Source organism: Pleurodeles waltl, chromosome 9 (genome assembly GCF_031143425.1).
Source record: "Pleurodeles waltl isolate 20211129_DDA chromosome 9, aPleWal1.hap1.20221129, whole genome shotgun sequence".
In the NCBI taxonomy this organism is placed as follows: Eukaryota; Metazoa; Chordata; class Amphibia; order Caudata; family Salamandridae; genus Pleurodeles; species Pleurodeles waltl.
The window spans coordinates 809,049,425-809,073,804 of record NC_090448.1 but is presented as its reverse complement, the minus strand read 5'-3'; the positions used below and the strand labels follow the sequence as shown (position 1 = coordinate 809,073,804).

Genomic DNA, 24,380 nt, shown 5'->3' with positions numbered 1-24,380 from the left:
TAGGCAATGTACTAACTCCTCAGCTTACTATTCTTTGTGCACTATCCCACCCTAGTTGGTGCCCATCCATTCACCCTAGTTTGACAAAAAGAAGTTATTGTTAACTCACCATGTGGAACAAACAAGTTAGCGATGATCATCAGCCCTGCTAGGATGAGAGAAACTGACTCCGTGCAACGACGGCCAATCATGCTCATGGTTGCAGCCCCGACAAGTTTTGCAGGAATATCGATAACACCAAAAAACGCCTGGACCAAGAAGATGCTGAAGCCAAACTTCTGCAGGTCCATGCCCAGACCGTAGTAGGCAAAGCTCATAGAGAACCTGTTGGAGGAAGAAGTGATTACTCATTTATAGTTTCTCTTCAATCATCACATTGAAACTTTCTGCTAGGCCCTGCCAACGTGAAACTGTATGAGAGACAGTGAAATGGACTTGCCCAATGTTATAATACATGAATTACCTGAAGACTTGACTGCTGAGCCCAGACTCTATGCTTTACATGCTGTGTGTGTGTGGGGGGGGGTTTACTCAGCTAAATGTAAAACACTTTGACTGTCCAAGGCAATGTACTCAATAATCCTTGTCTCATAATCTTCCAAATAAAGGGAGCCCCAAAATATGTGCACCTAACCAGTCATTCAAGCAACAGGTGCAACAATTAGATACTGATGGATTCATCGCATGAACTCTTAAGAGTATATAAGAAAGAAAACACATTCTGTGGTATTAAATTCATCCGATATTTCTCCCCAAGAACAACTTCATGTGGGGCCATAACTGGCAGTTTAAGCTGGACTGTTTCCATGAGGAGCAGGGTTATTACTCATTTGCATAAGTGTTACATGGGTAGCAATGTCATTTAGAACTGTGATATGTCATAGGCTGTCATTCTGTTCTAGAATTCTGTATGCGGATTCAGTCTGAGTGGTATGGCGGATTCTGGTTCCCCTATTACAATATTATCTGATGTAACTTTTGAGAAATTGTGGCCCGGAAAAGTACTGAAAGATACTGATGTTAACCCTAAGGCTTTTGGTGAATTTGATATTACAGTGAAGGTTTTCTTTATGGATATATTGGATTTTAAAAGTAGAAGTAGAAGTACTAAAATTTATGTTGCTGAACATGGTAGAGATATCTTGGGGTGGCAAGATCAAGCCAAGTTGGGTATAGTGTTGAGACCAGGTCAGAGTGTACCTGTAGTTCTAGGAGATCTTTCTGTTCTTACTGTATCAGATGGAAATTTGCAGACTGATTATTGTTCTTTGGAAAGTTTGTTTGAAAGATTTGACAAAGTTTATAACAGTGATATTGGTCTTGTAAAAGGGTTTTAATATCAAATGAAGCTGAAGAATGGAGCCAGGCCAGTTACGCAGAAACTTAGACCTGTGCCATTTTCTGTTAGACAGGATCTTAAAAACTTACTTGACAAAATATGTGAACAGGGTATTATCACACCAGTAGATTCTTTCAAATGGGTTTCTGATATAGTTCTTGCTAAAAAGAAAAAATCTGGTGATATTCGTTAGTGTGCCGATTGGCGTGCACTTAACCGTAACATTCTGGTAGATTCCCATTCCTTTCCAAGGATTATTGATTTGTTATCAAATTTAGGGAAAAGCAAGTAATTTTAAACTATAGCTCTAAGATCAGCATATCATCAAATTCCGTTGACCAAAGATTCCCAACTGTTGACTTCTTTTATAACACCCTTTGCAACGTATATGTATTTGCGTATGCCTTTTGGCTTAGCATCCGCAGCTAGAGTTTTTCAAATATTTATGGATGCATTGTTTGGTGAAGAACAATGTATTCAAGCTTTTCAAGATGATATTCTTATTCATACAGAAAGCAAACAAAAACATTTTGAGCTGCTACATCTAGTATTTAAAAAATTGGAGAAACATGGTGCTACGGTCAACAAAGATAAATGCAAGTTTTTTACAAACCAAGTGGATTATTTAGGGCATAACATTTCAGATAGGGTATCCCACCAAAGTCATCTCATCTCTAGTTAAAGACATTGTAGAAGCCCCAGTACCAAAATACTAAGATTTGTGACTATGCTATGGTGGTATCAACAAAGAGAGGGCACTTTTAAAGAAACATATCAAATTTGTTTGGACTGAGGAAGCACATGTCTTTTGGTAAACTGTAAGATTTAATGATGGATTTCCCTGCTATTAAGCCTTTAACTCATGGTCTTAAAAGTGTCATCACTGTGGATGCCAGCTCCTTAGCTTTAGGTGTTGTGTTGAGTCAATATGTAGGTGGACTTGAGAATACTGTTGCCTTTGCATCACGCATGTTGAGTTCCGCTGAACAAAAGTATAGCACAATTGAACGATAAGCGCTTGCTTGTTCTTGGGCAGCAGAAAAGTTCAAAATGTATATTTGGGGTACAAAATTTGACCTGTTTACGGATCACAAGCCATTGATATATATGTTGGGTGACAGCTGCTCTCACAAAGCATCTTTCCGATTAGTAAGGTTAATTTCTAAATTACATGAATTTAGTTTTGATATTAAGTATGTCCCAGGCAGTAAGAATATAAGAGCAACTGTCTTTCACATTTGTTGCCAGTTGTTGAAAATGAGAGTGAACATTATGTTGAGGAAGAGTTTGTGATGACCGTGTCAGATGCTGCTTGTGATTTCAAGATATCTGAGGAAGAGTGGAATGAGAGCAGCAACAATGAAGATTTTGTATCCAGAGTTAAGGAGTACCTCGTTTCTGGTCGGCCTTCTGACAGGAACTTGGACAAGGATTTGAAATCCTTTGTTCAAGTGGCACATACATTGTTAGTGGTCAATGGTATTGTGATGAGACAGAGTATGTTTGGGCCACCTTTAGCTTTAAGATATGATATCATTTCAATAGCACATCAAGAATATTTGGGCATTTCAGCCACTGTAAAGAGTATTAAACAACTATACTGGTGGTCTGGAATAGACTCTCAAGTTAAATGTTATGTTGAGAAGTGTGCTGAATGTTTATGTTTCGATAAACATTGGAAAATGGACACTAATCCTTCGTCTTTTACGGAATGGCCCAATAATGCATTGGAAGAGATTGGTTTAGATTTTGCTGGACCATTCAACATGTTGAAGAATGTGAACAAATATATGATAGTAGCCATTGATTATTTTTCCAAGTGGTTGTATTTTGCTTTTGTCAAGTCTGCTGATTTCAGTACTGTCACAAAGTTTTTGAAACATTTGTTTCAAGTTGAAGGTCCAGCTAAGAAAATTGTTACGGATAATGGGACACATTTTGGCCCTCATCCTGACCTTGGCGGGCGGCGGAGGCCCGCCGTCAGGTTACCGTTCCGCGGTCGAAAGACCGCGGCGGTAATTCTGACATTCCCGCTGGGCTGGCGGGCGGCCGCCTTCAGGCCGCCCGCCAGCCCAGCGGGAAAGAGGCTTCCACGATGAAGCCGGCTCGGAATTGAGCAGTTGCACCCGTCGCGTATTTCACTGTCTGCGCAGCAGACAGTGAAATACATTTAGGGGCCCTCTTACGGGGGCCCCTGCAGTGCCCATGCCAGTGGCATGGGCACTGCAGGGGCCCCCAGGGGCCCCGCGACCCCCCCTACCGCCATCCGGTTCCCGGCGGGCGGACCGCCGGGAACTGGATGACGGTAGGGGGGTCGGAATCCTGCGCCGCCTTGGAGGATTCCAACGGGCAGCGGAAAACCGGCGGGAGACCGCCGGTTTTCCTGCACTGACCGCGGCCAAAGCGCCGCGGTCAGAATGCCCTGCGGGGCACCGCCGGTCTGTCGGCGGTGCTCCCGCCGACCCTGGCCCCGGCGGTCTAAGACCGCCGGGGTTAGAATCACCCCCTTTGTGTCTGGTGAAATGATGGATTTTCTTTTAAGGCATTCTGTGAAACATTATAAAGTACCTCTTTACAGTCCTTTTTCTAATGGAATAGTTGAAAGAGCCAACCGTATGTTGAAAGAAGGACTGCAGACAGCCATTACTAATAATCCTAATGTTTCTGAATATTTACAGCAAAAAGCTTGGTCTTATAATACAACACCCCATGGTACTACTGGGGTTGCACCTTTTGTCCTGTTAAGGGGAAGAAAACCTGTTACAGCTCTAAGGCCCACCTGGTTGGATGATATAACATGATGTAGTGATGATTGTGTTGATTTGTAATAAGTTTGTATGTGTGTGAAGAGCAAACAGGAAAGCTGCAAGAAATATTTTAACAGAGTGAAAAATGTAAGGGATCTAGAGGTGAAACCTGGTAAATGGGTTTTAGTTAAAAAACCTATGAGAATTAACAAAGATGAGTCAAAAATGTCAGAACCTGTCAAAGGTGAGAAGGTTTCTAGAAGAGCTGTCCTGCTGCAAGGCAAAGGTTGGTGGAACAAGAATGCCGTAGTGAAAGTTACGTGTGAACAAGCTGATATTATCAATAGCAAGCGAAGAAATGGAAACTATGGAAACCTGCTTCATGATAACATTGATTGTAATTTTTGGGATGTTTTATCTGACAAGGAGAAACAAGGTGGGGATGTGGGTTCTGCAATTGCTGAGCATGACATAAATGAACAAAAAAGTGTTGATACTTCTGTGTACAAAAACAAGGTATACACAGTTCCACAACGTAAGTATAATCAGGAAAACCACATTGGGTCCTGATCTAAGGAAAAGATCGTAAAAAAGAGAGAAGAAAGAAGAAAGAAAGCCAGGTCCCTGGAAAATTAATTATTTTGGAACAAGAGCCCTCACTCACCAAAGGTGACATGCTTCATCCTCGGGCTTTGCTCCACGTCAGGCCGGCGCTGCAATGCCTGACGGGCCCCTCAAGGGGGGCTCTTTGCCGGAGATCTTTTGAGATATATGCCCGGTTTAGAAAGAATAGGGTATAGGATTGGAAAAATTCTATTTAAAAATAACTAGAGGTTAGGCAAATTTTATTAAATAATCCAACCACTGTCATGATTAAAACCAAAGAGCGGGGAGAGAAAAGAACAAGGTCTATGCTCCCCAAAATATTATTCACTTCCTCACTCAATTTGAGGTTAGGAATTGTACGCACAGGATCCCCTGTACGATTCACCAGAAGGTCAACATGTTTCTCGCTATTGATGTCCTATGGATCTAACGCGATTCTTCAGGACCTAAACTACCTAATCCTATGTGTAAATATAACCTATAATAAGGAATATTAGTACAATGCAGGGACCCTCCTCATACTAGTGGATGGGCCGCATCAGGTAAAGCACCAAGTAACGGAGGTCCTACTGAGTTGGGACCTGTCCGAAGTTTGCGGCATCACCTGCCCCGTCTTGGTGTTCCATGGATACTTCTGTGACCAGAGATATTGGTAGGAGCTATAGAATTAAAAATATTCCTGTTAAAGTCAAAGATTTTATTAGATATTAGTTATTTTGCTTTAGATTCTAGTTATGTGCTTTGTTGTAGGTTTTAGTTGTTTTTCTTTGTTAAAGGGGAGATGGTGTTATATGGGTAGCAATGTCATTTAGAATGGTGATATGTCATACATAGGCTGTCATGCTGTTCTACAATTCTGTATGCGGATTCAGTCAGATGGAACTTCACAATCCTGTCTGTCTGTTGTGGGACTTTATCCAGGAATAAATAAACTTTTCTGGACTTCTTCACATTTTGCTGGCTGTTCATTACCCACACTCACTACAATAAGTTAGGTGTCTTTCTAGAGTGGCTCAGAGGGTGAAGAAAGATGTGTTGGAATACTACTTAGAGTGATTGCTGTGGTTATACTACTTGCAATCGTTCCTCCCGTTACCTTTTGCATATTTAATGTTTATGCCCCAAGCCATTGAAGTATTTATGCATCAGTAGAGGTATTTGACAATTGTTTGCAGACTGTAATAGAAGCTAATGTGAAGATGCTATCTGAGAAAACTTTGGACTTTAAAATAAATCCTGGAGTGCACCATTATGTTTGATTGACATCCTTTAAATGGTGTATAGAGCCCACAGTAGTCAGTATGGGAACCAATGATTGCCCTAGCCATGGATGATCTGGCTTCTATGTTTAAAAGGGAGTGACTTGTACTTAGAATATATGTAATTGTTGCTGCTTTTAGTTAAAAGTTAACCTGTTCTTCTGATGAGAGGTGTGGATTCAGAGTGAAAACTAGGGGCCTGTTCTGAAACTGCATTTTGTAGTATGCAAAGCAGTGCTACAATAGTATGTTTCACATACTTCAAAATGCTATTCACAAACCTACAGGCTGACACCTCAGTCTCACCTATTTTTTCCATGTGTAGACAGACACCAAAGTGGCAGAGACTTCTTCACATATACTTCACATACACACCCATGATTTAGGAATAGGTGTTGGAGTTTAAGAAGAATGGCTGAAGAAAGGGGAATGCTTACTTATGAATGTGTGAGGCTTAGAGAGGAGCAAGGAGGAGTTTAGGGAGAGACATACTAATAAAGACACCCACCCACAAAAAAGCAAGCCTATTGCTATTCATAAACCATACTTCCAAGGTTACTACAGCCACAAAGATCAGAAAGCACTAGTAAATGGATTTCATCCAGCCATGATTTATCTTATGCCGCACTTAGACAGGGATCACTCTTTGGAGTGGCACAGACCTTGAGTTGATTGGGGAGGGTGTAGGACAGTCTTAAATACTATGTAAGTAATATATTAACGACAATGTATAAAATGATTGCAGCAGGTTCACTATTTGCAGATCCCTGGGTGAGCCAGAGTTGAGAAGCACAGGAGGAAGTAGGACAGAATGATAAGCTAATAACATGTGTCTGTAATCCGAGTCCAGGATGAGTGAGAGAGCCTGAAAATAATGAAATTGTGGTGCTCCTGCTGCGAGTGGCTGTTGAGAATGCCTATGTAAAACCTTTAAGTACCAAGACAATTAGTTCTCCATGCTGAGAGTGAGCTTGCGGATAGACTGCCCACAGGCATGGGTGGCTGGAGAAGCGAAGATCCTCCTCTGGAAGGACTTCCATCAAGAGAGGATCTCCCCATCTCCTCCCGGGATTGACTGGACCATCAATCAGCCACGGCTGAATGATTTGACACTAAGCCAACTCTCAGCTGTGGGCAACCTGATCCCTCTGGCCATCTGTATCAAAATTCCATGACCAAGAGAAATGAGGCACAGAAGAAGTCTAGCAGCTTCCGGTTTAGATAATAAATGGCAAATGATTCCCTTGGTAACATTGTTAGGGCTATCAATTCAGGTTTAAAGGGTTATAGGCGGTCATTCTGACCCTGGCGGTCAAAGACCGCCAGGGCGGAGGACCGCGGGAGCACCGCCGACAGGCCGGCGGTGCTCCAATGGGGATTCCGACCGCGGCGGTAAAGCCGCGGTCGGACCGGCAACACTGGCGGGCTCCCGCCAGTGTACCGCCGCCCCATTGAATCCTCCATGGCGGTGCAGCTTGCTGCACCGCCGCGGGGATTCCGACCCCCCCTACCGCCATCCAGATCCCGGCGGTCCGACCGCCGGGATCCGGATGGCGGTAGGGGGGGTCGCGGGGCCCCTGGGGGCCCCTGCAGTGCCCATGCCACTGGCAGACAGTGAAATACGCGACGGGTGCAACTGCACCCGTCGCACAGCTTCCACTCCGCCGGCTCGATTCCGAGCCGGCTTCATCGTGGAAGCCTCTTTCCCGCTGGGCTGGCGGGCGGTCTGAAGGCGACCGCCCGCCAGCCCAGCGGGAAAGTCAGAATTACCGCCGCGGTCTTTCGACCGCGGAACGGTAACCTGACGGCGGGACTTTGGCGGGCGGCCTCCGCCGCCCGCCAAGGTCAGAATGACCGCCATAGTGTGTTACAACATTAGCCCATAGCCGTGATAGGCACCTCATGGTCTCTAGAAAGGAGCTCTAGGAAAAGCCTGTGAGGTAGGTGGACTTTTAGGCATAGAAATCCATGCACAGAATCTTGTTTTGTCAGCACCAAAGTCAGTCAGGAATTACGTTATTTAAGTGCCTGGTGCGCCCCCTGGTGGACATTCATAAATATTTCACGGAAATCACTGCAACCTTAAAAGTGGCTCACAATTCACCACTATATACGAATGGAAAACCAAAATATCTCCTCCATCTCAATCTGCAAAACCTGGAGGAAGAATGTGAGAGATGTATGTGTAAATATGTTTCTGTCCACATTAGGGATTCTAATTGTTAGCTAAGGTGCAAAACATGGTTGATGAGTATTTGCTAAGTAATAAGTATCACACTTCAGAACTTAGGGCAACATTTTGAATTTAAATTCCAGCCTCTCTTTGCACCACAACTGGCATCTACCTTTGATGTTAGTGAAATGGCAAGCTTTGATTACTGTAGGATCACCCTCAAACATTGCAAGTTTCTCATGAAGCAAGCCTTGCAGGTCTTAGGTCAGAGTCCTCAATCTCTTAGCAGATTATCTTTTCTAATTTGTTTCTTCCAAGACCTATCTAACTTATAGCTGAGATGTTCTGCATTTCATGATGTACCACACTGGACTATTTTCAATTCTATCCATAGACTGATTGAAAAGAGAAATCGTCCAAAAGGGTTCCTGAAGTAAAACATTTTAGCAATGTCAGTTTCTGCCAGATAGCCACTGACACCCCTATCATCTTTGCAAAGGGCAAAATTCAGCACCACAGACAGGCCCGTCCTTTAGGGCAGAGGGGCCACGCCCCCCACCTTTTGCCTCTCATGAAGAGTGTCTGTCAGTCTGAGCAAAGGTCAGCCTGACAGACACTCTTCATGTTCACCTCAAGCAGCCAGGAGCGAGACGTGCGTGATTTGCACAGACTCCTGGCTGCCTGAGATGGACTTGGCTGGGCTCAGGAGGTCACAGCTCCTATGGGCGTGACCTGCTTGGCTCATCAAAGGTGCCTCGAGGCCCTCCCGTGGGTAACGAGGAAAGCGTCACCCATTGACCTGGGTGCTTCAGGTTTAAGCCCTGAAGCGCCCAGGGCGAGTGTCAATCAGTGACACTTGGTCATGGAGTGGGGTGGGGTCAGCAGTCTCACTGACCCCATCCCACTCTCTGACGAGGCTGGGACTGCTGCAATCCCTCATTGGCTGACCTAAGGTCAGCCAGTGAGGGTAGGCAGCAGTCCCAACCCTCCTCGGACCTCCGAGGTAAGTGTGTTTGTGATCTTTTAAAATGAATGTTTAGTGCGTGCATGCATGTTTGAATGTTATGAGTGTTGTTAATGGATGTGCGTGCGTGTGTGTGTGAAAACATTAGTGTGTGTGTGATCTTTTAAAATTAATGTTTGGTGCGTGCGTGCATGTTTGAATGTTATGAGAGTTGTTAATGGATGTGCGTGTGTGTGAAAGAATGAGTGTGTGTGTGTGTGTGATCTTTTAAAATGAAAGTTTGGTGTGTGTGTGCATGTTTGAATGTTATGAGTGTTGTTAATGGATATGCGTGCATGTGGAAAGAATGAGTATGTGTATGCTTCCCGCCCGCCCCCCTTCCCCCTAAAGCTGCCGGCCGCCACTGACCACAGAACGGACAGCTTCCAGACTTTGCAGTCAGATGCTTATCCACATGCAGTGAAAGACTTTTATGACAAAGCATCTCAACCAAAGAGAATCTACAATGCACGTGGTCCAAAGGGATATCTTCCTATTTTGTGAGTGAGAAGGGGGAGAAGATTTCAGGTTCAAACTTAATACCCATCTGAAAAATGACTCCCAAGAACCTGCACCCCCAGATATTGAGGATGGTCAAGGACATCTTGAGGAACTCAAAGCAGAAGGAATCATTCAGGGGTCTCGAATTCCTGGTCTCGCCAGTTTAGCTGAAGACCATTAACAGAACGATTTCAGATCAATACACAATGCTTCGAGTTAAAAATGCCCTCGACAGCCTTGCTGGAAGATGCAGGTTTTCTACTTTACGTCTGCAGAGAGGAAGCTACCAAATGTGAACAGAAAAGAGGGTCGAAGGAAAATCGTGTGCAGCAACTGCTTCATTTCAATGGCATTTTGGCATTTTCCAGAACAGTGACTTAGGAAGCCTGCTGCTAGCCATAATGCGCGCTAGAAAAACAGCACACCCGCTCCCTGGCTGGGTTGTGAAAACAGCCATATGTGGAGTGCAGTGAACCTCTATATTTCTAGACCTGGTGCCACTGTAAATGCTGCACAAATAAAATCTACTGTCCTGCCAAAGCCACGAAGAAATCCCAGTGGAATTCTAGAGCTTAATAGAGAAGACAAGGGACAACCAGAACCTTCTCCGGAGTTAGTTATACAACTGTACCTTTCAGAACAAAACAAAACACCGCACTCTGGTACAGATTTACTAAACTGTCACCCAACGCGGTACAGCAACCAACAATGCTGCGCTGCTCACACCTTTGCACCACAGTGCATGGGTGAGTGTGTGAGTCTAGCATAGGTTTTGTACTGGAAGGGTATCCATCCAGTACAAAATAGTACACCTAGACAACTTATAAAACTTTTCTTACTTTGTATGTGTACTGCACAGTGCAGCACACATGCAAAGTGAGAAAAGCAAGGAGAAATAAAAACATTTAACACCTGGTTTCAAAAGGCATTATTTTTTAATGCAAAACACTGTCTCATATTTTTAGTAGATACGTTTTTGCATCAGAAAGGGAGGGTGGTTGTATAGGAATGCCCAGGTAATGCTTTGCAGTACTTTGCGTTACTTGTAGTCAATTTCCAGCATAAAACAAGTTCTGGAAAGAAAATACATAAAAATACATTTTGTTCGGGTGTACTTCACTTTTATGACACAAACCTAGTTCACAATGTTAGTAAATAACCCCTTCTATGTGAAGTCTGTCCCTAAAAGAAACACATACACCGTCATCCTGGCTGGCTGCTAGGTGTCACTGATGAAACCTACAGTGTGCCTCACAACTACTGGTAGTCAGTGCTGATTTTTAGAATGAAAATGTTAAATTGATAGGTCAGAAAACGGTGCCTCATCAATGAGCCCCTTCTTCTTAGGCCCAAATCAGAGCAACCCTCAAGGGCCATCACATGAAATACACCTCTTATGGGAACCTAGAAGGACAGAACTAAACTTAACACCAGGAAAATATGATTCAGAAAAGTGTAAACAGAGCAAGAGACATTAGTGCCCAAATTTATGAGATATAAGAATGCACTGTATTTAAATAATATGGTGCATTCCTGTCTGTTCCCCCTGCGCTGGCGTTGTTTGGGCAACCTAGCGCCAATGCAGGCACCTTTGCACCATGGTGGAAGGGTTCCTGCATTGCATGCAGGATTGTTTTGTGCAGGAAGGGACACCTTATAACACAAAAACAATCCTGGGAGGCGTTTTCCTCTTTCTATGTGTGCTGCAGAATGCCCGAGGAGAAATAAAGATATTTCTCCTTGTTGCGCCTTCCCTGGGGAGGCATAAAGTTTTGGTGCGCTCCCTGGTTTACAAGGTCTTCCAAATCTGGGGATGTGTCAAAATCCATGGGTGTTGCTTGGGAACACCAACTACAACACCCATGCAAGGCATCCATAGCGCAGAGTAAGGCAAAGCAGCGATTTGCGTTGCCTTGCTTTACTCTATATTTATGAGGCCATTCAAAGCCATGCAAAGTAGCTTTGCATGGCTTCAGAAATATGATTTAGTGGTTTGCACTCCTGTTGCATCACACAAAGTGATGAAACGGTGGTGCAAGGCCCTTGTTAATAGGGGCCTAAGGCTTAAAACATTTTCTGAGATGACAGTTCACCTACCAGATCAAGGCCAGGATGATGGATATCCTGCGCATGGTTGGTGTTCGTATGAGGTCCACCATCGAATGCGAAGATCTCATTGTCTTTATCTCAGCATGCATGTGAGATTTCACCACCTTGGCAGGAGAGAAAAGGAAAAGTTATCCTACTGGTTAATTACACATGATGCAGGCACAGATCCCTTCTATTGGGACGGGATTGTCCCAGCCATGTTTGCAGACATCAGCCTCTGCCTTAAGTGAACTTGCACTATGTTATCTAAACATATTTGCAATTTTATTATGGTCTCAGCATATACAAGCATTGTGTCAACGCCGAGAATCCCTGAGTAAGGTACTAAGACGTAGAGTGTGACTGTGTGGTCTTGAGAGGAGCACCTGTCGTGTCTTCCTCAGTGGCATAGCCAGTGTTTCATGGGCCCCTGTCGAAGGAAGGAAACTGATACCCTGGCCGCTGTTTCAACAGTGAAATACAGCAATAATCAGGGTTTAGGTATTTCCTCAGGCCACTTTATCCTCTTGCCATTGCTCCTGCTGCATCCATGGAAGCTACGTCTCTGGTCTTCTTTTGTGAGTGTGACTACTCTCTACACACATAGCTTTAAGGAAAGTAGTGGTATATGTAAATACATGTTGCAGTGTATTGCAGAAGTGTGCCAGGAATACATGTCTCAAGTTTTTCTGTGTACACAGCTGAATCCATCCTTAGTCCCCTTGGTGGGCCAGGGCACAAGACAGAAGTGGAGGAGACTGTCAGACTAGCATAGTGTATTGATTGCATCCTTGAAGCTTCTTCAAAGCACTAGTCTCTGGTGCAGCTGGTGCAAGAGGGTTAAGGAATTGGTCTCTTGAGCAATGTAGAGGCACCTGCTACCAAGACAGGGCATTTTCTTCCTGACTGGAGCAGTCCAATTATATCAGTTGGGGTGACTTAATACTGGAGAGATCAGTTTCCTTTGCAGTGTGGAACTAAGCCCCTGTCCTCTTAAGAGGTGCTACCCACAATATGGAGTTGGATGTAACTGTGAAGGCTAATCTCTCCTTTGTGCCAGTGTTTTGGGTTGTACTTGATGCTCCTAGCACCACCCCCATCTTTCTGCTGACAAAGTCTGTTTCTATAGACTAGAGCCAAAAACAGCAACAACCTAGAACTATTAATAGTGGTGGGGCCTGATCTCAACACACTCAGGGACATATTTATCAAGGTTTTGTATCACCCTTGCTCCGTTTGAGATTTGCCAAACCACACAAGGCTACCTTGCATCACCCAGCATGGCTTGATAAATCTGGAGTAATGCAAAGCATTGCAAATCGCTGCTTTGAGTTACTCTCACCGAGGGAGGCATTTAGTTGGTGGAGTGTAGGTGTTGCCACACATCGACCCATGGATTTGGGTGCATTCCCAGATTTGATCATTAGCGTTAAACCTGGGAATGCGTCAAAATGCTACACCTCCCAGGTGAGGCGTAACGAGGAGAAATATCTTCTGTCCGAGTCCTAAAAAAAAGAAAAATACATAGGAGGCAAGGGTAGTGATACCATGAACCCCTAGGCCCGGGGGCCACAGATGTTTAATTTTAACACAAATTCATTGAGGATCCACGAATGACTGGGATTTTTTTTTTTAAAACAAGCGTGGGCACCCCGGCCCGCAAGTTATAGTTACCTTAGGGCTTCTCAAGTTTTTAGTCCTCAATATTTTTGATACGATCTTCTGTCCACATGAAATTTTCGTTTCTGATATTGTCAGTGATTCTCTTTAGACCATTCATTCATCTGTCTACAGACACCTGTTTCTGTAATTTTGCTTAAGTTTAGTAGCAAAGTATTAGATCTATAATTCTCCGTCTTGGAGGTGTCTAGATTGCACTTCCTTAAGATAAGTCTAGCTAGCCCTTTTTCCAATATAAAGAAAGAATACAAGTGTTTAAAGACATATTTTTTAATATATTTTTATAAGGGGTTAGGACTGATGCATAACTATGTGGAAAGGAAATGGGAAATGGGTATTGTGCCATCTGGTGATCCAGATTTTATTTCCAGTATGATTTCCCCCATCCCAAGTTCTCCTAGTCCCAGAAAGAAAACTAAGTTCACAACCATTCTCTTGGCTAATAACTCTATTACCCCTACTGGACGTCAGTGCATGTTACAAGTGCTTAGGGGGTTATTCTAACTTTGGAGGAGGTGTTAATCCGTCCCAAAAGTGACGGAAAAGTGACGGATTTACCACCAGCCGTATTACGAGTCCATTATATCCTATGGAACTCGTAATACGGCTGGTGGTATATCCGTCACTTTACCGTCACTTTTGGGACGGATTAACACTCCTCCAAAGTTAGAATAACCCCCTTAGTCTGGTAAAACACAAAATCGGGATTTAAAATGTGTGTGAGGCAGTGGGGCCTCCAGAACACAATGGTTCATGTTGCCTGTACTAATGAGTCTTTATTGCGACCAAAAGTAACATTTTAGCAGCCTTAGAATAAAACAATAGTGATGGGAAAAAACAATAATGTGCGTTTAAGCTCGCATCCGGTTCCTTGATGTTGATTTATAACTCACTGTGATACTGTATATTGAAAGGATTGTAACTTATGACTGGGGGAAGGAGAACGATCTCTTCAAGAAATGCAGTAACCTAAGGGAGCTATAAATCATTAACTTGCATTGTTCAGACTATGCTTTGCAGCATGCATATTGACCCTCCACAGTATTTTATAATGCCTCAAATCTATAACTAGAATACAAATATATCTCTATAGGAAGTGCATTAACAGCAGAGTTATCTTACAAATATTATACCCAGGAAAATGCTTGCTACACAATGATCTCTGAAACAGGCGCCTTAACCCCAAATATACATTTTTAATGCAATCATTTTAAGAGAAATTAAATAAACTACATCGGTTACACTTGTCGTGGTTGCCAATGTCTTTGGAGCAAAGTTTAAAAAATAAGTAAATGCACAAGTCGATTTTCAGACTCTGGTCCCTAATAGCTCTGCCCATAAGACTCAGGCCCCTTTCTGCTTCCACACCTTAATCTCAATTCATTGGATCTCAAAATAAATGTTTTCCGTTTCCAACACTGGCCAGAAAATATTTTGCAACAGCATGCTGTACAAGTGGAATCTGAGTGACTTCACATGACTGACGCGTGCCTTTCACAGGTAGTACAGGTGTAGCTTACCCCTTTTCCTCAGTATTTTTTGTCAAGTGAGCAGTACAATCAAAAATGGATTATAAATTATTAAGTGTGATCACTGGACAAACATAGACCTATGGCAGTGCTTCCCAAACTTTTAGAACCAGGAACCAGTTTTTAGAACAAGAAGCTTTCACGATCCACCCGATTTAACGTGCATGAGGCGAGTGAGATTTTTGATGTATCGAAAGCATCGTGTGGTAGTGCACTGTCATTTTCAAGCAGCACATTTCCTATTGAAGTGACCACCAAATATGCACAGAACTACAGTTTCGTTGTAGAACAATACTGTACACAAATGATCATGTGCAGAAATCGTGTTTCAGTGAATATGTATCCTTTATGCATCACCAAGAAAAATGTCTTAATTTGTTTTGATCTTCTTAAAATCTTTATTTCCAGCACACTACAGAATTACCAAAGAAATGTGCTTCATGCTTGCTTTCCTAACGCTGAGTACGTGCAGTTCATTTACAGTTATTTACATTTTGTTGTGTTACAAAAAAATGACATCCTACAGCATTTCCTTTCACACTACCTATGTCCCAAAAAGCTTGACACATAATTCACTTTACTTTTCTTTCTCTGAATGCAAAGTGTTAGGAGTTTGTAAAGAGCAAATCCATGTTTTATTAAAACAGAAGACATAGACTAACATTCGACCTCTGTCATTAAAACTCAGCAAATGTGACAAGATAAATGCAGAGTTTGAACGACATCTTGACTTATTGCTTGGACATTGGACCCACCAAACCTCCACTGTGTCAATACCCACAGTTTGGGAAATACTGGCCTAGGGTATGGTTTCCTGTTTTTAGCAGTGTAGAAAAGGTGCCTTGAACCCTAATTCAAGAAAACAGAATGACTCGCTTGTTGTCTGGTTGGATAATAAAATAGTCATAACTTGGGTGCAATGGGCCCTTCATAGCATCAGCCACCCTGCCACTGCATCTGATCTACCACTCACAGCCAGGCCCCTTTACAGTTTCCAATTCTTAGTCAAGAACAAAACTGAACACTTTATTTTGCCTGCAACTTCTAAGGTGCACCTAATTCAGATAAGGTTCTTTCTCTAGAATTTAAGATTTATGAGAAAGGACCAATGTGCTCTGGTGATTTCATTGTATATTTGGTCACCGGACAAGCAGCAGTTGTTAGATTTCACATGGTGCAGGTGTTGTTTTGATAGGAGAGAGAATTTTGTTCCCACAGGCTGTGCCTATATCAGCCGATTGCCACAGGTATTTTGTGGAGAGGAATGAATACTAAGGGGCATAGGGGGCATATTTATTAATCTTTCACTCAACTCAGGGCAGCAAACAGAGTTGCTACATTGCATTGCATGAAAAGGAAAACAGAAATATTCCAGATTAAAGCATTACTCTTTCTCCCTGTGCTGGTACACTGTGTGCTGCCTCCCGCCAGCGCAGGCACCCTTGCACCATAATGCAGGGGAACCTGCATTACAAGAAGGATTATTTTTGTGCAGGAAGATACACCATCCTGCACAAATACAATAATTAGAGGCATTTTGTGTGTGAAGTGGACAGCTTCATGCATAGAAAGATGAAGTGATGAGAAGAAATAAATCTATTGCTCCTTGTTACGCCTCACTGGTGAAGGCATTTTGAGTCATTCTTAGGTTCACTAGCTCCATCCACGGAATACCTCCCAACTTGAAATGTAATGTAAAGCAGCACAAATTGCCCCTTGTGTGGCTTTATGAACATTACTGAAGTCTTTGTGTTGTCCTCGCATCGCCTGGCACAACATAAGGAAAATTCAAAAGCTTGATAAATCTGGGCCTCTGAGGGAAGCCATAATATTTTGAAGGAATGACGTGCTAAGGAGTACGGTCATCATTTGAACCTGTGGTAGCCAAGCCCTTTTGACTTTACTAAAATTATGTATAGTATATAGTTACTTTTCCGTCAGCCTTCTTCATCCAGTGGTCGCCTTTAGGGTCATTCACATTTTTCTTCTGCCCTCTACAGGAAATAGCATGAGGCAACGTGTGAGTCACTCCAGCCATTAGCTAACTTCCCTGTGAGCGGCAGTATTTTGCTCTTTCGAAATGAGCATACCACACACAAAGTGTTTCCCTTTAGTTTTAGGGACTGCAATGATAATGTATGCGTTTTAGACCAAAGCATATTTTTGCTTTTACACATTTTTTTTTATATTTTTTTATATTTGCCTGGGCTTGCCTGCTCCCCCAACAAAAGAGTTTTATAAAACCATAACAAGACAAGCATTGATAGTTATGAAAGGCCTACCTCCAAGGTGAGGGCACTTCCTGCTGACATCCTCCTGTTTACCCATGCCACCCTCTGAAGGTTCCTTAGGGCCACCTGAGATTTGCCATGAAGTATCAGCCACCGAGCAGATTCTGGCAGAAGCCTGGATCATGCAAGGGGAAGACATGGACGAGAAGTAAGACTATCTAAAATCCTGAGTGAGAGTCACAAAGCACAAATACTGAGGGAAAGGCATGGATCAGGATTACTGGGATAAAGGAAAAGCACTGGCATACTGAGGGTGAGACAGAGGGCAGGTGTTATGAGGAAGAGGCACAACAGTGGAATACTGAGGGAGAGATGCAGAGCAGGAGTACTGAGTGGTGGTGGCCGGGGACATTTGAAAGTAGGCAGGGTTACATTTTGTGGATGAGTGTTACTTCATGGGTGAGTGAGGCGAGCAAGCTCACATAATGGCGGGGGTCCCCCCAGAAATTTTTGAAAAAAGAGCAGCAAATGGCACATTTGAAAGCAAATTTGAGAAAGCAAGAAGTCTTATAAAGCAATTGTGGACATGTAGTCTTGAAATACTTAAACTCATTCAAATCTACCCCATGGAAGGGGTGGGAGTTCTTTACGTACAGTAGTTATCAACTTTAAAGTGTTTTTAGGTTTTATATTGTAAACAATATGTTTCTCCAAATACCTAGCCCAATTACTCCTGATACAACATTAATTAAACCTTAACTAGTGTGGAATTGCAAGTATTTCCTCATGATATACTAACCACTTGCCCCAGAGTCAATGCTTTTGGTTCCATATCTGTTCAGAGTCACTGATCTAAATTGGCGCAAGTACAGTAAACAAATCCATTGTTGCAGTTAGCCATATCTAACTTAAATCCAACCAAGCCTTTCTAAATAGGCAATAAGTGAATACTACTGAGGCAAAATACTAGCTCTGGAATACTGAGAGAGGGACACTGAGCAGGAGTAGTGGGGGGTGAACAGTGCTGGTATATTTAGGGAGATGCACAGATCAGGAGTGCAGAGGAAGAGGCACAGAGCAAAAGTGATGAGGAAAAGGAACAGAACAGGAGCACTAAAGGAAGAGACCTGCACTGGAACACCAAGAGAGGAACAGAGCAGGAGTAGGGGCTGAAAGAGTGACGGAGGGGCAGGGGCCCTGAGCGGGTGGTACAGTACCTGAATACTGAGACAGAGAACAAGATCACTAGCAGAAAAGGCCGGTGCAGGAATGCTGAGAGAGAAGCCAGGAGCAAGGGGTGAGTAGGGCAGTACCTGAATAATGAAGGAGAGGCACAGAGCAAGGGTAGAGTGGAGAGGAACACTGCAGGAATACTGAGGGAGGCTCACAGAGCTGGAGCACTGAGGGAAAAGAGCAGCTCTTAAATACTAGGGGAGAGGCGCAGAGTAAGAGTCCTAACGGATGAGATACAGCGCTAGCATTCTGAGGCAGAGATCAGGATCATCGAAAGAAAAGACCTGCAATGGAATACTGAGTGGGAGGCCCAGAGCAGGAGTACCGAGGGACAATTCCAGAACTAGTATGCAAAGGGGGAGGCAGAGAGAAGGAGTACTGAGGGAGAGGCACTATTCAGGAATAAAGAGAGGGCGACACATGCAGGAGTACTGAGTGAAAAAACAGCTATGGAATGCTGAGGGAGAGGCAGAAAACAGGAGAAGTTGGTGGCCAGAAGTGCTGGAATACTGAGGGAGAGGCACAAAGAAGGTGTACTGAAGAAGAAACACAGAGTGACAATACTGAGAGAGAGGCTCAGAAGATGAGTAATCAGAGAAATAAGACCAGAGCTGCAATTCAGAAGGCCAGAGAAGCAGTAGTGATTAAGGAACAGTGCTGGAATACTGAGGGAAAGGCACAGAACAGGAATACTGAAGTGGAAACACAGTGCTGGAATTTTGAGGGACAGTCACAGAGTACAATTGAGGAAAATGCACAGCTCTGCTATACAAATGGGGAGGCACAGAGCATGAGTACCGAGGGAGATGCACAGCGTGGGAATTCTGAGGGAGAGGAAGAGAGCAGGTAGAATGAGGGAGAATAACAGTGCAGAAGTAATAAGGGAAAGGCTTAGTGCTGGAGTGCTAAGGAAGGGATAATGCAGAAGTATTAAGGGTGAGGTACCTGCTAGAGTACTAAGAACAGGTTCACTGATGAGAGTAGCAAGGAAGGGGGCATTTCTGTGGTACCAATGGAGAGGCCCTTTCCTGGAGCACTGAGGGAGAGGAACAGTGATGGAGAATTGAGAAGTGATTCTCCGCTAAGGTACTTGGGAAGAAGTAAGATACGTGAGTACTGAGGGGGGATAGAGTGCCAGCATAGCATGGGAGAGGCACAGTTCTGGAGTACTGGAAGAAAGGTACATTGCTACAGTAATGACATTAGTAGTGAGCTGCTGGTATAGAGGCACAGAGCTTAAGTACTTAGGGAGATGCAAATACTACAGTACATGAGGAGTAGCATAACAATGAAGCACCATAGGAAAGGCATAGTACCGTAAGGCCGTTTGGGGTAATGAGGCAGGTGGCAAACCTCTCAAGCACCTAGGGAAACTGAGATATTTTGGGGGTAACCAGGGAGATGCACAGTTCTTTAGCATTAATGGAGAAGAAGAAAGTGTTGACATATTGAGAAACACTCACAGTAAAGAGCAGGATGCATTGATATTGCATAAGCAAGCAAGAACCCTGCCATTTTGTTAACCATGGTGTTAAGGAAGTGGCAGGCATATGCCACAGCATTAAGAGCAGAGTGCCCCTCTACCTGAGAAGTTAGCTCAGAACTGCTTTTTTTCTGAGGGGAGGGGTGCATCTTTCTAGGTATGTTGTTGATGATCTGCTTACCAGGACAAGAGGAAGAAAATGAAGTAGGGTGCAGAGACTGCAAACTGAAGCCAGCGCCAATCACGGATCCCATACGCCACTCCAGCTAGAGCCATCTGTCCAAATGTGAAGCTGTAGCCCATCAGGGTGCCCGCCACTGTCCGCCCCTTGGTGGGCATCCACTCCAAAACTGTAAGAAATCCAGTAGGTGTCAGTGTCACTGCTACACCTTGAACTGTGGACAGTCAAGTGTCTCTGAAATCTCACTAGCAGTGGTGTAAAGAAACTTAAGGGGGGTCCCACTGCACAGTACATGGAGAAGCCCCCCCATTCAAACTCATTCAGGAGCTCTCAGGCCAAGGTACTGTGCTGATGTCGGATCTCGGGGGACCTTCTGCACCAGAGGGGCTGCGGAGGCCTTTGTTACACCACTGCCAACTAGCCACATGGCCGTGCCTGCCTCCCAGAAATAACTAGCCCCAAATTAATCATTCCTGACAGTGCCTCAAAGAGCTCACACACAATGCCTTCCAACCAGGGGCATAGCTTAGCCAATGAAATTTTGGGTGAGGGGAGGAGTGTGAATCTGAAATTTTGCAACTAAAAAAAGGAAGTGAACTGCAGGGTAAAGGAGTGAGATGACCAAGGTTTAGGGTGGATGTTTCCCATGAGCAGCAGGGTTAGTACTGATTTGCATTAGGTGAGGCCCTGTGTAGAAGAGCCCCATGGGCGAAAAATGATGGATTGGAATGCTACCCCAATCAATTGCTACTAGACAATTTGTAAGAATTAATTCCATGCCTGGAAACTGGACACTGGCACAGTTTTCCAAGCCTACTACTGCCAATGTTTGTGAATTCCAAAAAGTAATACATTTGTACCCATTCAAGGAGTACTTACTTCTATGGGGGTAAATTTACTACCTTTTCAGTAAAACAGTCACTATATATATATACATTACAGTCTAATATATTAAATATAAGAGGAGCTTGTACAGAGCACACCCTGAACTCGAGTATTTAAAACTACGCTCCTATGTGATAATAAAGAAAAAAAGAGGCTCTGAAATAGACTATTTGCCTGGGATCGCACAATTTGGGCAGGCGGGGAAACCAGTACTGATTGCAGGTTATCTGGTTGGTTTCACATTTAGAGATTCAGCCACCAAATGGGGCGAGAGGTAAAGAGGTGTGTGCATGAGGGCGGAAGAAGGGTCAGATATGAGACCAGAAAGGATGGCATGGGGGAGGGTAAAGAGAGGGCGCAGCAGTGAATATAAGAGAGAAGCCAAAGCGAACAGTAATAAGGTGTGTGCAGGAGGGCAGGGTAAGGGCTGAAGGGGGGCGACCAGGTGATGGAGACTGGAAGGAGGAAGAAAGCATTGGAGCAGAGTGAGGGGGAGAAGGTCGGTGTCAGCATGTGGGCAGGGGAAGGACCAGACGGGAGAGAAGGAGAGGGGAGGAATGAGACTAGGATGGAGAGAATTGCAGCAAACATGGAGAGGAATCAGGTGAGTGCAGGAAGGCAGGAGAGAGTAGGGGTGTGAGGGAGAGGAGGAAGTGCAGAAGGGGAAGACACAGAATTGGAAATGACTGATGGCGAAGAAGGAGAGAAAGTCAAAAAGCGTAAGAGGAGAGCAGGAGGGACAGAAGGGAGCGGGTCGTGGAGAAAGGAGAGGACGAGTAAATTCTACACTAGAGAGAATAGAGAATGACTTGGGAAGACGGAAGAGGACAAAGAAGGAAGGAGGTGTAAAGAAACTCCAAGAGGAGATTAGGGAAGAACAGAGGGGAACTAACATATCGCTCCACCAATGCACCTCAGACCTTAACTGCTGATCTTGCTCTTTAAAGCACACAGCCCTGCCAGTGCACTCCATTCGCAATCTGCAGCACAACCTGCTATTTAAGACTTGGACCCCCATACGGCTCTGCCACTGCACGTCAAGTCTGACCTGGAGCTCATCTTCTTTTTCTTGTACTGAGATTCACACGCACAGCTCTACCAATGCACCTCAGTGTTGTATAGTGGTACATCCTGCTATTCTGCACTCTGACACTCACAGCTCTTGCAGTGCACCTCAGTCGTGTCCTACAGCAAACTCTGATTATTCTGCAGACACACACAAATCTGTCCGTGCTGCTCAACCATGTCCCTCAACCCACTACGCTAACCATGCACTGAGGCCCACCCACAGCTCTGCCTGTGCACCTCATCCTCAAACACATTCTGCAGCACTCCTGTCAATTAAGCACAGAGAATCACATACATCTCTATCAATGCCCCTAGAACCTTACCTGATGTACCCCATTCTACTCCTGCGCTCCAACATAAATAGCTCTGCCAAAGTACCTCAATCGAACCTAAGTCCAGCCTGCTATTCAGTTTTCAGAACAACACACAGCTCTGCCAGGCACCTTATTTCTGATCTGCAGCACTGCAGCACAACATGATAATCAAGACTGGGACGCACCCGTGAAGCTGCCTGTGCGCATCAGTCCTAACCTAGAGATCCCCTGCTGTTCCTAGACTGAGGCTCACACAGGCCTCCGTGGATGCACCTCAGCTCTGTCCAGCAGCGTGACACACACATCGACTATCCCTGGAGTCTGCCATCTCTGGCAGAGCACCTCAAATCCTGCTATGCATGCACGTCTCTGCCAGTGCACGTGAGTCCTGCCTTGCAGCACCCCCGCTAGCTTTGCACTGAGACTCACGTCTCTGCCATTGCCTCTAGTCCTGAGCTGGGGCACCCACTTGTTACTCCTTCATGTGGACTCTGCTGGTGCCCCTCAATCCTGTCCTAGAACACATGCTATTCCAGGTCTGATCCTCACACACACCCACGCACATGCACTCACACATTCACACAGACACAGCACATCTAAACCATCACCTGAATTACACCATGCAATGCAGAATTCATTTTTTTGCGCCGCATTTTTGTCATTTTTTTACGCAAAAGCGGCGCAAACTTAGAAAATATAATTGTATTTTCGAAGTTTGTGCCGCTTTTGCGTCAAAAAATGATGCATGCGGCGCCAAAAAAGTATGAATATGGGCCTAAGAGCCTTTGACAGCGCCCTGCATTTCTGACTCTCAAAGCTCTGCCAATACACTTCACTCCTGACCAGTGGGGTGTCTTGCTATTTCAGCATTGATCAAGAGTTCTGCCAGTGCCCTCAGTAATGCAGTAGAGCCCACCATGCTCTGTACTAAGAGCCTTAGATCTCTTGACGGCTCTGTTAATGACCCTCAGCTCAACACTTTAAAGCAATTCCTGTCATTTCACCAAAAGGGCTCACCCACAGCTCCACGAGTGCTCCCCGGCCTTGATCTACAGGCCTCCTACTGTTGCAGTAATGACATTCACATTAAGTCTTGCCAGTGAACCCTAACCCTGACTTCCAACACTCTTAAGCATCCACTGCTATTCCTGCACTGAATGCACACAGTGCTTTTATCACTTTTCTCCACCCTCTGCTGCGTAGATGCTCAGGCCAGGGTTTTAATTTTCTTTGACTCTTACCAGGACCATCAATCTGCCTGTGACCTCACAAAATTCCAGACCCTGCCATACCCACCTTCTCACCTCCCAGAAAGCCACACAGAAATAGCCACTCAAAGGACGGCAGGATGCTCCCACAGCAGGTTGTACCTAGCATGTGATGAGAGCAGTCATTAACCGTGTGTGCCTGTCCCTTGGCACAACATGCTTCTTACCCCTTCCTCAAGCAAGTTTTACACTGCTCTCATCCACAGTCCCAATGAAAAAGAAAGAGTCTGACAGGGTAACTTAGAACAGATGGAAATTAATGTAATATTCTACTTTTAAATCCATAAACCCCATTCCCTATTTAATATTAAAGACCACCTCTCCTCCTATTTTGTGCTAGTTGGAGTGCTCTGCTGTCTCCCTGGGCTATCTAAATGCTGGAAATTAAACTAAAAACTACAAAACATGAACTACTCTTTCCTTGTGATGCAAGAAAATCCGCAACAGCAAGTGAGCCTAGTTACAGCATGACTGCTCTAAGAAACGAGGGGCACTGACACTAAGGGCCTGAAAACAAGTCTAGGTGTTATTTATCCTCCATGACACCACAGGGTACGTTATTTATCGTGTGCGATAAATAACACCTTTTTACGAGTTTGTGGGGAATAAATTGCGTTTTTTAGTGTTTAACGCACCAAAATCTGCATAGTACTATAACTACTGTCCAATTTTTCCTGTTACATTTCAGCAGGTTTGACATGCAAAAATGTAATTAAGGTTGAGTTATTTAATTCCTCCGATAGTTAAGGGATGCAATAAATAAAACAAAACTTGTAATTCGTGATTACGAGT

At 44.2% G+C, this 24,380-nt stretch overlaps 1 protein-coding gene across 2 annotated transcripts in view; it reads right to left on the bottom strand.

The window, feature by feature from the left end:
• LOC138260011 (solute carrier family 22 member 20-like) overlaps positions 1-24,380 on the bottom strand; it is a 114,154-nt gene that overhangs the window by 12,219 nt on the left and 77,555 nt on the right. For both annotated transcript variants that reach the window (XM_069208072.1, XM_069208071.1), the window contains exons 5-8: positions 20,054-20,222; positions 17,208-17,331; positions 11,726-11,841; positions 110-324 (exon numbers count right to left, since the gene is read on the bottom strand). In XM_069208072.1, the coding sequence (XP_069064173.1) occupies positions 110-324; positions 11,726-11,841; positions 17,208-17,331; positions 20,054-20,222 (624 nt within the window). The remainder of the gene's footprint in view (positions 1-109; positions 325-11,725; positions 11,842-17,207; positions 17,332-20,053; positions 20,223-24,380) is intronic.